The sequence below is a fragment of the Cibotium barometz genome, chromosome 23 (assembly GCF_041138505.1).
Source record: "Cibotium barometz isolate CiBa-2024 chromosome 23, ASM4113850v1, whole genome shotgun sequence".
NCBI classification, from domain to species: Eukaryota; Viridiplantae; Streptophyta; class Polypodiopsida; order Cyatheales; family Cibotiaceae; genus Cibotium; species Cibotium barometz.
In genome coordinates, this window is record NC_141068.1 from 28,399,440 (window position 1) to 28,414,788 (window position 15,349).

The 15,349-nt window shown below is 45.5% G+C and overlaps 1 protein-coding gene across 5 annotated transcripts in view; it reads left to right on the top strand.

The window, feature by feature from the left end:
- The window catches only part of LOC147625818 (cilia- and flagella-associated protein 100-like), a 131,337-nt gene that overhangs the window by 12,401 nt on the left and 103,587 nt on the right, over positions 1–15,349 (top strand). For 2 of the 5 annotated variants that reach the window (XM_086817387.1, XM_086817388.1), the window contains one exon: positions 15,175–15,343. The exons of 1 other annotated variant lie outside the window; for it this stretch is intronic. In XM_086817387.1, coding sequence (XP_086673513.1) covers positions 15,175–15,343 — 169 coding nt within the window. Of the gene's footprint in view, positions 1–14,388; positions 14,517–15,174; positions 15,344–15,349 lie in introns of all 5 variants that reach the window. 2 more of the 5 variants (XM_086817391.1, XM_086817390.1) reach the window with 1 other exon arrangement.

Below are 15,349 nucleotides of genomic sequence, written 5' to 3' on the forward strand. Positions count from 1 at the left end.
ACACCGAGCCACCACCAAAATAACCTGGATGCATGTTCTGTTGAGGAATTGATGGCTGTCCAAAGAAGGAACTCTGTGAGTTTGCTCCATAAGCATGCTGCATGTTCGGAAACTGGCCAAGAGATGGATCCTGTGGGATGGCACCACTATGACCCTGTGGAAGGTTCTTAGAACAAACCTTCTTCTTCTTTTTCTCGGGCTCTATGCGGGATCTCATAAATTCAGCAAATCTCTCACTCTGAGTGAGCTGCATAAAGACATCCATAACACTAGCCAAACGATCTTTGAACTGAGCATCATCATCCTCTTTACCATGTACATCCTCTGGCTGTGTTACATCCTCACAAGGCTCAGCATCTGCAGCCTGTTCTCCTGCATGAATATCCTCAGATACATCTCTCTCAGGAGAAGTCTCTTGTTCTTCCTCTTCATGATAGAAGTACTCATCCTCTGTATCAGACATGTTTGCTGAATTTTTCAGCGATGGCTTTCTTCGAGGCAACCACGACCTCACTTCCTTCAGAAAGTTGATGATTGGTCCCGGCAACGGAACCTTGAAACCGGCCTCTGGTATGAACCAAAGTGCGGTAGACTAGCAGTCACCCGTCCACTTGTAGTCTAGATATGAAAACAAAACAGATTGGAGCTAGAGTGCCCAAATCTGAAAACAAAGCGACACCTGTTGGCCCCAAAGCTTGGCGTCCCTTGCGGTATTTCTTTATTCAATTTCAAAAGTATGAAAGGCTAAGTACAACAAAATCAGCCAAGAGATTACACCTGTATGTCCAATCTGACAGCCCACAATACCTCTTAGCACAGAGGATTCACGCACACAGATCTGTGTCTCAAAGCAACACACTGTGCCTCCCTCTGATCAGCCAAGACCATTAAGCAGGGCAGCCATGAGCATACATCTGGCATACCTCAAGCACATGATTCAACATCTCAGCTCATACATACATTCACTGTTCAACCTCTGTCTCCACCCTTTTCAATCTGCCATAGCCCTCCTCTCACAAGGGGCCAGATAACTCAAATCTGCAACAGACATAAGGCAATAGAAAGAGAGAGATGAACAGATGCGGAGCTTACCAAAATCAGCTCGTGGATCTGCATCGGAGGAAGTAACGGTACCAATCTGTACTTGCAGGCACTTGTTTCAACAACCTTGCTTCACACGTGTGAGTGTACTTGTCTATACCTTCCTCGTTGCATCCACCTCAGTGCTGTACTTGACTGTACAGACCTGAAAATTCTGCACTGTACCAAGGAGAGCGCCGCCTGCAACTGTACGGCTCTATCTGTACCAGAAAGTATGCCGCCTCCTGCAGCTGTACTGATGCGCCTGCTCCTGCTGTACCCGACTGTACCTGATGGTACAGTTCTGTACCTGTTGTACAGCCACCTGTCAGCAGTCGTACAGGTGACTGTACCTGATGTACGGCTTCTGTCAGAGTGTTTCTATCCTGTCCGTATAGCTGTTCGTACAGCTGTACCTGCAACAGAACCTGCAGCAGCAGTTCTGCACCTGTGCGCAGCCTGTACCAGCAGATGTACCCGCAGCAACACCTGTGCGCAGCCTGTACCAGCAGATGTACCCGCAGCAACACCTGTGTGCAGCCTGTACCAGAGAGTGTACCTGCAGAGCAGCCAGTTCGTACAGAGCTGTACGGCTGGTTTGCACTGAAAAACAGCAGCCAGAATTCTGCAGCAGCCGACTAGCTCTCTTCTTGCTTTTCCACGCTTCCCAACAGCACGTATGCTCCATGTTTTTTTCCCAAAAAGAAGAGAGAGAGTGTAGAGAGAGAGGCATGCACTCCAAAAGTGGAGTTGCCCCCTCCCCATAATAATCCTAGGGCCCCAACTTTAATAAATATTAAAGTTCCCTAGGGGCCACTAAGGCCTAGGAGCAACCTTCAATAAAACATTAAAATTTTAATGTTCTAGTTCCCCCCTTCACACCTAGGGATGTCCACACATCATTATCTCTGTCCGGGCACCCCACATGTGAATCATTTGATATTTTGACTCAGCAACCACCATGCCCACACTTGTGCTGTTCCATTTTCACAGGGCCATGACATACAAGCTTTGGGAATGGGGGATTATCCTAGAATACAAAGGACCACACTCCTAAAATCTAGGAGAGTTGCTATGTTTGGCCCGAGTCCGACGCAAATTCTGTTCGCGTCATAGCATTTGGAATTGAGCAGATACCAAGAGTTGGCAAAGTGCCTATGACAGAATGTCTACCAGTTGGGATATTTTTAGAGATAAAGTTTATGGAAGGACCCATCTCTTAGATTGGGACATGTGGCAAGAAAGTGGACCAAAGTGGGACAAGTGGCTTGACACTTGTTAGAAAGATGATCAAAGTGAGACAAGTGGCCTCACACTTGTCACTTCAGCTATTGTGTGGCTCTCCACTTGTCATTGTAGCCTTCTCTTGCCATTTTAGCTCATGGGAGGCCCAAATCTTTAAATTGGAGCCCTCTCTCTTCATTAAGAGATGCTCTCTTGCTGCACACTAGCCTCTACCACCGTTACAGGCTGCCCTATGATGGCTACTCTCTTTCTCTCTCTCTTGAAAGCTGCCCATGAAGAATACCGGCTGTTGGGGACTGTTTTGGAGGCTTCCATCGTGAAGAAATACTGAAGGCAAGGGTATTTAATCATTTATTATGATTTCTAGCCATTGTACTTGTTGTACCAGCCTTTGTACCTGCTGTACCAGCCATTGTACTGGCTGTACCAGTCCTTGTAGTTGTACTTGCTGTACCACCCATTATATCGGCTGTACCAGCTTCTGTACAGTGGTTGGTGCTTGTTGTACGAACCACTGTACCTGCTGTACTAGTGACTGTACATACCGTACCAGCATTTGTACTTACTGTACCTGTTGTACCAACCACCGTACCGATTGTACCAGCCACTGTACCAGCCACTGTATTGGCTGTACCAACCATTGTACCTGCTGTACCGGCTGAATGGAGAGTTGTACTTGCTGTACCAGCTCTATTGCATGAAGACCCGTGGTTTTTTGGGGAAGTATCAGGACCCACACGGAGGTATATGGATTATATTGTTGGCTCGTTGTACAGCCTATGTTCCGGCTTGGTTGCCTCGTGTTGGGCTGTGTTATGGCATTTGTATATGGATAATCCGGCATCTCCTGTGGGGAGAGTAAGGTCCTCAAAGCTTGTACATGATATTATTCTCCTTGGGTAATAAAATACTCCAAGGGGGGGGGGTCGGCCCATTCCGGTCCCTATGCGGTGTCACACGTGCAAGCTCCATTTTCAGCATTTGTGGATGTTTTGTCCAGCTTTATGTTTAAATGTTTTAATATGCATTGATGGTATCAACAAGTGTGTCAAAGGCCCTAGTCCCCCGGGCACCGCCGCGAGTTTCATTGGTATCAGAGCATAGGCTTTCTTGGAAGCGGAGGTTTCCTTCTATCAATAAGGAAGAGAAAAGATCTCAAGTGGGGACCACACTTACCATCATTGCTATTAAGCATGGCCAGCCACTTCAGAGCCTATGAAGCATGAGCATGAGCAGTAGACAGCTTGTTGATCTAAGGATTTATGAATTCACAAAATTTATCTTGGAAGTATGTAGTTGGCTTTATGTACTCACGTTTAGCATTCTTTTCATATGGATATTGTGGATTATATTATCAAGCTTACAAGCAAGCTATATGGAGATATATGTCAGGATATCTTAAGGATATGGTGATGAGATATTTCTTTTGGCTTCATGATCAATCTGGCAAAGAAAAGCTAAGTATACTTTGAGTTTGCAAAGTTGGTGCTTTTGCTATTTACTATGAAGTGTTTTTGATGTTCACTAACCCTTGTATAGCCATGCAAGGAGAAAGGTGGTGGTGTTTGCCTTGAGATGGTTTCAGGGAAACATTGTTTATGGCTCCCTTTATTGGGATGGATTATATCTATGGAGATTTCTTTCTTGGACGAGATTTATATAGATATTGGGCTTAACAAGCAATTTCTATGGACGAATCTGTCGCATTTTATAGAGAAGAAATATTTGGATCTCTCATGGATATGATACTTTTATGGATAAAAGTCCACCTCTACTCCAAGGTGTGTGGTTAGCACGGAGTATGTGGTAAGAGTTATGGTATACAGGTCTATGGATTCTTGGACTTCTTTTCTAGGGATTTGGATCCATCCTCAGGTTTATGGATTATGTTTATGACTCCCTTTTACTAGGATGGATTATTCTTTATGGCTCCCTTTTTTTGGGATGCATCGGACTTATGAAACTCATTGTTCATATACCCTGTGTAGTGTTCTCTTATCCTACGTGCTCTCTTGAAGATTGTTTCTACCATGTGTGGGTGGAACAATAGAGAGCAGATGGAAGGGAACATGGGCACTTCAGAGGGTAGTGTCGACACAACATACCGTGTGTAGTGTTCTCTTGTCCTACGTGCTCTCTTGAAGATTGTTTCTACTATATCCGGGTGGAACAATAGAGAGCAGATGGAAGGGAACATGGGCACTTGAGAGGGTAGTGTGAGTTGGTGGCGGAAATGCCTATAAACTATGTGTAGCAGAAATGCTTATGAAACACCAGGTTATATATGCTTGCGAGTGATTGTTTTATCTTGTTACTTGAGCCCATCTCTCATCCAAGGTGTGTGGTTAGAGTACCAACACGGAGTGCAAGTGGTAAAGTGGACATGACGCCTGGTTGGCACGGGACTTATGTCTATGCCAAGGGTCATGTGGACCGATGTCTTGTTGGCAAGAGACTTATTTTGTCTTGTCCATTTCTTTGGGACATGGATTCTTCAGTTATATTGGATTTTTGAGACTGTCTTGTCTCATCCACTTGATGGGACATGATTATATCTTGAATATATGGCTTGAAGCTTAAAGTTGCGGACAACTTTTAAGAAGTTCGGGAGGATGTCACCAGCTTGGACATTTCCCAGTATGAAAGGAGTCTGGTGGACTCCAAGATGTCTAAATATTTGGAAAGTACAAGCTTTGGGAATGGGGGATTATCCTACAATACAAAGGACCACACTCCTAAAATTTAGGAGAGTTGCTATTTTTGGCCCGACTCCGATGGAAATTCTGTTCGTGTCATTACATCTGGAATTGAGCAGATACCAAGAGTTGGCAAAGTGCCTATGACAGAATGTCCACCAGTTGGGATATTTTTAGAGATAAAGTTTATGGAAGGACCCATCTCTTAGATTGGAACATGTGGCAAGAAAGTGGACCAAAGTGAGACAAGTGGCCTGACACTTGTTAGAAAGTGGATCAAAGTAGCAAGAAGAGACGCACATATAACTATGAGGATCCCTCACACTTGTCACTTCAGCTATTGTGTGGCTCTCCACTTGTCATTGTAGCCTTCTCTTGCCATTTTAGCTCATGGGAGACCCAAATCTATAAATTGGAGCCCTCTCTCTTCATTAAGAGAGGCTCTCTTGCTGCACACTAGCCTCTACCACCGTTACAGGCTGCCCTAATGATGACTACTCTCTTTCTCTCTCTCTTGAAGGCTGCCCATGAAGAATACCGGCTGTTGGGGACTGTTTTGGAGGCTTCCATCGCGAAGAAATACTGAAGGCAAGGGTATTTAATCATTTATTATGATTTCTAGCCATTGTACCTGTTGTACCAACCTTTGTACCTATTGTACCAACCATTGTACTGGCTGTACCAGTCCTTGTACTTGTTGTACTTATTGTACCACCCATTGTATCGACTGTACTAGCTTCTATACTTGCTGTACTAGCCACTGTACCTGCTGTACTAGTCACTATACATGATGTACCAGCATTTGTACTTGCTGTACCAGCCATCGTACCGGTTGTACCAGCCACTGTATCGACTTTACCAGCCATTGTATCTGCTGTACCGGTTGAATGGAGAGTTGTACTTGCTGTACCAGCTCTATTGCATGAAGACCCGTGGTTTTTTGGGGAAGAATCAGTACCCACACGGAGGTATATGGATTATATTGTTGGCTCGGCATTTGTACAGCCTATGTTCCGGCTTGGTTGCCTCGTGTTGGGCTGTGTTATGGCATTCGTATATGGATAATCCGGCATCTCCTGTGGGGAGAGTAAGGCCCTCAAAGCTTGTACATGATATTATTCTCCTTGGGTAATAAAATACTCCAAGGGAGGGGTCGGCCCATTCCGGCCTCTATGCGGTATCACACGTGCAAGCTCCATTTTCAGCATTTGTGGATGTTTTGTCCAGCTTTTATGTTTAAATGTTTTAATATGCATTGATGGTATCAACAAGTGTGTCAAAGGCCCTGGTCCCCCGTGCACCGCCGCGAGTTACACTCTCATAGTGAGAGGAACAGAGTATTGAGACAAGACCTATGGTAGCTCTATACACGAGAGACATGGATATCGCCTACACAGCCTCTTCCACCGAAGATGCTGTACTACAGAGATCACTTCATGAGTATCACTGATGATGGATTTATAGAGAGGCCTAGATACATGGAGGGCTTTTTACCACACGGCTCCCGAGTGGCTATTGGTCAGCTTAGAGTTTCATCACCTCGATTGGAGATCGAGACTGGCAGAGCAGCACGGATCCCCCGAGAGGAGAGGGTATGCAGATTGTGCAGAGAGGAGGTGGAGAGTGAGGAGCATTATGTATGCAGATGCAGAGCATATACAGCCATCAGAGAGAGAGATCCCATTTTATTTAGAGAGCCACATTCCCTATGCTAGCTCTTTGAGACAGCAGACCAGCGCATATTGGGGAGATTCATTCTAGACATACAGCGTCACAGAGAGACATCATTACAGGCTCAGACAGCTCCAGAGGGGGGACGACAGACACAGATTACTACATTTTTTCAGAGATCCACCCCACTCCTAGTCCCCACACAGCAGGGAATTACTCTCCAGAGAGCAGAGACACTCAGAGCCCGCAGGAGACAGAGGACACCTGGCTTTCGGACACCACGCCTATACCAGAGAGAGATGACAGCGATCAGAGCTCAGTTTCACAGAGAGGGTGCGGACCGACTGGCTCGCTTCAGAGCAGACCCAGGCATGTTCTTTAGGGAGCCATGGACACCCCCTTCATTGCTGTATACCATTTTATACCCCTAGTATTGTATAGGATGGAGCTAGCTAGGTTGCATATCATGATTGTATACTCCATGCATATAGCCTTGCATTCTCCTAGTAGTAGAGCTCCATCCCCTCCCCCACTCATTGTACTTATTGCACACCTAGATTCAGCTTTTTAGTTCAGTACTTTTTCATTTTGTTGGGATGATAGAGGATACCCCACACAGGTACACTGATTTGTCTCATAGGCCGAGTTCGGTCTTTTGGAAGATATTAATAAAATCTTTCTTTCTTTCTTTCTTTCTCTCTCACAAGCAAAAGAAGCCAAAGTGGATTTACTGGGTTAGTAAAGCAAGGAAGACATGATTATGCAAGCATCACAAGATTGATTAGTTCAACCCAACAGTATATTTACTTCAAAATGGTTAGACCAAGATTGAGGCTCTTACATAGAGATAGCTTGTTATCCAGCAAGGCCAAGCTTCAGTACTATGGGCTAAATAGTTACAGGGGAACTCTCTATGAGTCACGAATGGCTATGGTTGCATTCTCTTCAACCAATGCATCACCCATGGCATCCTGATCAAAGTGTGGTGGATCTAGAGCAATAGGGGGAATGTTGGGCTGCTGATTTTGCTGATTTTCAGCAGCAACAGGAGGCTGATTTGGAGCCAAAGCAGGCTCAACAGGTTCTGCACCTGTACCAAATAATGGCAACAATGTATCAAATACATGTGGGGCATCAATTGATGGTTGTAGTCTACATGAAAGCATAGGTTGGGATGCATATTCATCAAAGATGATTTACCGGGGATGGTGTATAGCATTAAGGTGCTCCTTGGTTCAAAACATGATAAGCAAGCCTGCTTATAGAATTAGCCACTCCAAAGCACAGGAGGTGGAGCTAGCCGAGTACATAAAGAAAGGGTTCATAAGGCCAATCTCTTCACTGTGGACATAACCCATTTCTTTGGTAAAGAAGAAAGATGGATATATGCAAATGTGCATAGACTACCATGCTCGTAATCAGATTATGATTAAGAACAAATACCCAATGCCACCCTTTGATGAATTGTTTGACGAACTTAATGGTGCTGATACTTTTCTAAGATTGATCTTAGATTGGGGCATCACCAAGTTAAGATAAGGGAACATGATATTTGCAGGACTATATTTAAGACTCGTTTTAGACACTACAAGTTCATATGCAACACTTAAAAAGACAGTTTATCCATTTCAGGCGGTACTAACATGAGTCAATTAGCTATGCTGATAAATGGTTTCAGGCGGTACTAACATGAGTCAATTAGCTATGCTGATAAATGGATAAAACAGTTTTTAAGTATTGCATATGTAGCGGAAGTATGCTAATAAAAACATGCTTGACTTTGAGGTTCATGATGGGGAGAATTTCTATGCGAGGTCACCCTAAAAGATGGCATTGGAAGGAAGGCAATGGTCTTGCGGAACCAAAAAAGGGTTACCTTATACAATTTGATTGTCAGGTCAAAGGCTATTGCGCTTCGGTGGAGGCGTTAATACATCCCTTGCACACGGTGACATAGCGCATTGTCCCTCCTCTCATCTCAACCATCATTGCTTTTCATTAGAGCCCCTGCCTTCGCCAGAAATGACAGCCCTTCAACCATCAGAACCCTCTCATGTCACTTTGGCTTCTTTTGCTTGTGAGAGAAAGAAAGAAAGAAAGAAAAATTTTATTAACGTCTTCCAGAAGACCGAACTCGGCCTATGAGACAAATCAGTGTACCTGTGTGGGTATCAGAGACACTCAGAGCCTGCAGGAGACAGAGGATACCTGGCTTTCGGACACCACGCCTATACCAGAGAGAGATGACAGAGATCAGAGCTCAGTTTCACAGAGAGGGTGTGGAGCGATTGGCTCGCTTCAGAGCAGACCCAGGCATGTTCTTCAAGGAGCTGTGGACACCCCCTTCATTGATGTATACCATTTTATACCTTCAGTATGGTACAGGATGGAGCTAGCTAGGTTGCATATCATGATTGTATACTCCATGCATATAGCTTTGCATTCTCCTAGTAGTAGAGCTCCATCCCCTCCCCCACTCATTGTACTTATTGCACACCTAGATTCAGCTTTTTAGTTCAGTACTTTTTCATTTTGTTGGGATGATAAAGGCTCCCGAGTGGCTATTGGTCAGCTTAGAGTTTCATCACATGGATTGGAGATCGAGACTGGCAGAGCAGCACGGATCCCCCGAGAGGAGAGGGTTATGCAGATTGTGCAGAGAGGAGGTGGAGAGTGAGGAGCATTATGTATGCAGATGCAGAGCATATACAGTCATCAGAGAGAGAGATCCCATTTTATTCAGAGAGCCACATTCCCTACGCCAGATCTTTGAGGCAGCAGACCAATGCATACAGGGGAGATTCATTCTAGACATACAACGTCACAGAGAGACATCATTACAGGCTCAGACAGCTCCAGAGGGGGGACGGCAGACACAGATTACTACATTTTTTCAGAGATCCATCCCACTCCTAGTCCCTACATAGCAGGGAATTACTTTCTAGAGACCAAGTGTATGGCGAGGCTCCTGTCTCCTCCTCCTGTGGCATGTCCTCTGTAATGACATAGGAGGATCCTGATGGAGGAAAGTAACATAGGGCTATGTATATAACCCTGTCCTGTGAGAGCTGTAAGCTGATCCACATGTATCTGGCCTCTAGATCCTGTGCTACCACTCTCAGTCTCCCATGTAGCTCCCGTCTGAATAGAACTGCTACTCCCCTTGACCCTCTCGAGGCACCCTAGCGTGTGGTCCTCCTGTATGCTGACTCCCACTGGAGGTAGCCCTCTCTCTGGGCTCTGATGTGTCTCTGTCAGAAGTATGATGTCTCTCCCATGGAAGTGGTGAGAGAGACCTTGCATGTTCCACGAGGATGCTTCTTTTCTACCCGGATCTCGAAAAGACGCGGGGATTTGAGGTCGCCCAAAATTGCACTTGCACAAGACATTAAGTGTGGAAAAACATTTATCTGCAAATTATTGAAAGCACATCTGAGATCTAAGCAAAAGTGAAGGACAAGCAAAGAGGAAAGCAAGACGAAGTCATCTGCTTCAGCAACCAAATTCTCAGATTTCTGAGATTGAAATGTGGGCGGATGGTATCGGATATGCTTACCAGAACTTGAATTCGGGTAGGCGGCGGACGAAAGGCTTGAACTCGTCGCTAGCTTTGGAGGGGAGGCGGGGCCCCAATCTCCGGGTCCACTTGCGGGGAGAGGAAGCCGATGAGGAGAGTGAGGAGGTAGATGCCAATGCCTTAGGTGATGGCGTAGAAGCCCTACAGCAGGTAGACGCGCCACCTGCCAACACCCCACCGAGCCGTTGTGTGACATTCCCCCTTTTTTAAAAATAAACTAAATTAAAACAAAGACATAAATAATCTATCTATCTATTCTATTACATATTAACCATGGATAACCCAAGGCACAAGGACAGGAGAGAGAAGAGAAATCCTGGGTTTTTAAAAAATAAGACGAAAAACTCCATTCGATTAACCCTTTGTATTACCACTGATCAATCATACATCTCAAAGTGAATACATGGTCAGTGGTAGAGAAAGCTCTCCTGAAGCCTGCCTGCCCTGATGAGTGTAAACCTGCTCGCTCAGCATATAAGCTAAGCTCTTGCTCCAACAATGCACCATAGAGTTTGGCCAACACGTGGCCAACCATAATCGTCCTGTAGTTGCTCGGATCGAGCATATCCCTTGTTTTGTGGATCGGCACAATGGTGTGCATTGTCCACTCCGCAAGCAAACCCTCTGCTAGTGCCCTGTTAAACTGGTGTGCAAGAAAAGGAGCCAAAGAATCTATTGCATATATGAGATGCTCACCCTGTAGGCCCATATGGTCGGCGGCCCGTCCATGCTGTAGGCGGCGGATAGCTTCCTTTACCATCGAGTGGGTAAAGAAGCTAGTTGGGGCAGGTCGAGGCTCCTGTGGGTGAGGTATAGGTGGCTGCTGTGGGGCGTGGTATAGGCCCTCTGCATATGTGTGCCATGTCTGTGGGTTTGCAATGGGTGTCGGTGTCCGGGGCTCTCTGAAGTGCCGCCATGAGATAGGGCTATCTCTACTCATGAAGAAATGGAAGATCTCTAGCTCCTGTATCTCTGCGAAGGCCCGCCTTTTGCGGCAAGTAAGTCTCCTCATCTCTCTCCTCGACTCCTGCTCTGTGATGGCTCCCAAGGCTCTCCGTATGCGGAGTTGTGAGTATAGGGCTCTGCACTCGTCATCATACCATCTGTTCTGGGGCATAGTCCCAGATCTCGCAGGCTCTCCTAAGTGGACACGATGTGGGAAGCTCTGTAGGAGTGATGCCAGCTGGGCTGTAATGGTATCCATAGGTGCCAGGGGATCCATGAGTAGCAGCCCATCCTCTACTCTGCCAGTGTATATGTTTGCCATGTCATGTGTGAAGTAGATGGTAGTGTGTGGCGTCGGTATGTGGGGGGCTGGTGATATTGGTGATCCGGCTAGTGAAAATGCCAAGTATGTATGATCTGCCCCAATAGGACGAGGTGGAATGGAGAATGAGGTGACAAGCTCTGATGCCTCCAAAGACCCCATAATGTAGTCTACCACCGTGCCTTCGGTCCGTGTATGACCCCCATGTGGGAAGCATGTCAGCTCTCCTGATCTCGGCCACTGTAGCATCCCGTTATAAATAACGAGACGATGCCTGGCTCCCAACTCTCGTAAGTGGTCCCCATAATGTCCTCTGTCTGGTCCAGTGTCCTCTGATGCCCGACTAGCCCCTATCTCCTCTGGATCCACAGGGTGGAGGGTCTCCATGTCATCATAGTCATACACCTCACATTGTCTGCTCTGTGTGTGGGCATTGAAGTTTCCCATAAGAAATACTTCCCCTAGTGTAGAATAATGCATAATCTCCTCTGACAGACAAGTGTATGGCGAGGCTCCTGTCTCCTCCTGTGGCATGTCCTCTGTAATGACATAGGAGGATCCTGATGGAGGAAAGTAACATAGGGCTATGTATATTTATTTGGAAGCATTTGACTCTCAGCAATATTTGCTTGAAGGACCTGTATAGCCAACCTCAATGATGTCCTCGAGCACACCAACATAACCAAGTTCTCCATGGATAAGATTTGTATCCATACTACTAGGGCGGCTTTGTTGTTGAAATGATGCTACGATGCCAAAATCCATCGTGACGCAATGCGAATCAACTCAGCGATCCGAAGATGTCAACCATAAGTCCACATACTACTATAACATCGTGCCTGTCCAGACAAGTGGAAAGATAGTGAGTGAATTTAGGCATTATATGTGAAGAAAAATTGCTTACATAATGATCAAAATTACATATACATGTACTTACATGAAAATCACACCATGAGTTATCTCAACCACGTTACGAGAAACCATTGTCCCCTCGCTCAGTGTCGCTCCTGACAGGGAGTGGGATTTCGAGTCTACCTCGTCTGCCATCCACTCCTCTGAGGCAGTCTCGCTAGCTTAGTAGTCGTTGGGAGATAGCTGACTAGTTGATTTCGTCACCCACTTCTGGGCCCTGGCCCGCATGGAGCGACCAGGCTCTTGCCTCTGATATCAGGGTTCAGGGTGGAGACATTCATGCCTCGAGCTTGGAGAAGAAGATATTGTATGTGTTCCTCCACGTGGCAGTCATTGTCCCTTTGAGGCCCTTCTTCAGATTCCTTTATTACGACAGATGGAGCACATAGCAGGCATACCGCAAGGCCAGAGCGGAGTGGAGCTTTATGGAGGACAGGGTCAGGGATCACTTGGCCATCCAGCCCGGTCCTTTCTGATTGACCAGATCTCAGCTTGGAACCTTCACTTGGCAGCCCTTGGACTCCCAATGTATGATGGATCTTCACGGAGGCCCGATCCTGAGGCCTGAGCACCACCTTTTGCAGCCAGTTGCACCACCTCTTCAGGATGCCCAATGGTCACCCTCTGGGCGTGTGTTCTCACATAGCTTGGGGCATCCACAACTCTAGTCCAGCCTAGTCTCTTGGTGAGTGGACTAGTTTCAGGCGGCTTCCTTAGGAGGCTCAAGGACAGACGCTCCCCCCCCCCCCCCCCCCCCCCCCCCCCAACTCCCACCCCCCAGCGGGCCCTGGACTGACAGACCCTTACCAGCATTTGGAGGTTCTGAGCATGTACTTCAGCCTGTTGGCTGGTTTTTCATATAACTAATAGAAGGATCTATTTCCCAGAAAATAAAAAAAGCTTGGGGACCATTGTCGGCTCAGATAGTGGGGTATTGAAGAAACCCTTACCTAGGTGGAACACTTCTTGAATTTGCCATTGCCTTGCAGCACCTCCTCCGATGAGGTGACAAGATCTTGCTTCAAGGGGACTCTACCTGTGCAGTAGAGTAATAGACCAAGGACGCAAAAGAATCATTTGTTTAACAAACTCAATAGGGAGTGAAGTCCTTACCACGTTTGTAATCTGGGCCCCATGCTGTCCCCCATCTGCATGCACATTGTTTTTCTGTTTTAGCCCCAACCTGCAACCTCGTCTTGGCCCATTCAATGTGCTGCTTTGCTGCATCATCGATCTCCAACATCTCTACAAATGATTTGACCACCTTGTCATTCTATGATATTGCTGAATGGGTCTGCTTCCTTTTGTCCCCCATCTTCTCATCCTCTTTAAAGTCCCCCCAGGTCTTGGATGTCTTCTCTATTTCTTTTTTGCTATCTTTGTTTTTTTTGGAGCTTTTTGATCCCACACATTGAAAGTCTTGAGTCCAGATATTGTTACATTTGTGATGCTTTATTCTCTATTATGCAAGAGAATAAAGCAGCATGCAGCTTGCCTTGGCATTTGCCATGGATCTTGGATGATGGACCATATTTCATGTTTCATTTCATGCTTCATGCACTTCAATGGTGTTTTACTTTCAATTTACTGTTTTTGTAGCACTTTAAACCTATTTACATGTTGTTGTGTAAAAAAAGTGCATTTTTTGTACTTACCAGGCTAAAACATGTATTTTTTTGACCCCTTTATCATATGAAGCGTTTCTGAAAAGTGTAAAAACATATGAAAAATTGGTGAAATCCGTTTCATATGGGGCATTTTTGCAACGTGTGGCAACACTGGTGTTGTTGCTGATGCTGCGCTGCCATCCTTATTCTTCATCTAACCAAGGAATACAGAAAAAGAAAAGCCAAAAAGATTTTTCTGATTGATTGATAACTAGAATAGCTTGATAGTTCTAAAATGCAAGTTGTGTGCTATAAGTTTCTTCCAAATTTCAGACAAATCAGGAAACCAGTTTGGGGAACTCTGCCCTTGAGATAAATTGATGGACCCTTTGCTTTTTGGAAAGATGATTTCTACTCATGCAACCACTCGACGAGATACTTCAGATGCTGTCTCTAGTCATGTTAGCTCCAGTAACTCTTTACATTCACTACCAATTGAGAAATCAAATTTAGAACACATTATTATTTTTTTCCTTCTGAAGCATTTGAACGATATATTTTTAATTCTTGAGCTGTGACATTTTTTTTTCTTTTGAAAGGGATCTGAATTTGCAAAATACTAATGCATCCCTAATTGGATCCTATATTTATATCCCCTTACTTGGGATGGCCACCATTAACACTTGACACACACCCATTCCCAAGCCTCATCAACAGCATTGCTATTTGACATACTTAGCTCTAAAGGAGACATGTTGCTGTTCTCTGTTTGTGATGAATGATGTAACTGAATCCTTCATCGAAGACCGCATCTTAAAGAATGAAAGCTGTACTTGATTTGACCATGATCCTCTAGAAGGTGGTGGGGGCAATACATAGACCAAATAATATGTGTTGGTAGACATAAGTTCCCCATTGGGGTGACAATCCAAGGAATTGAGCCTATCTTGTTAAGGTGCGACTAGGGTGTATGAAGAAGGGGGTGCAACATCATCAACAAAATGCACAAAAAGTCCATTTATGAATTGCACCCCAGGGCATGCCCTAAGTTCACACCAAAGTTTCTGATTGGGGGATTAACAGTTGTTTTCTTGGTCCCGTGTTTCTTTCTGATGACAGTGCTGCATATGCACACATACATGCATGCATGTGTGGAATGTGCTTGCACAGGCATGTGTGCATCTCAGAACTCTTGCGAGACAGCTATCACCTTCCATCACCTTCTGCTTCAATAGCTATTGCTCCAGCTATTGCAACTATACTACAATTGCCTTGCATGACAAGTGATGTAAGG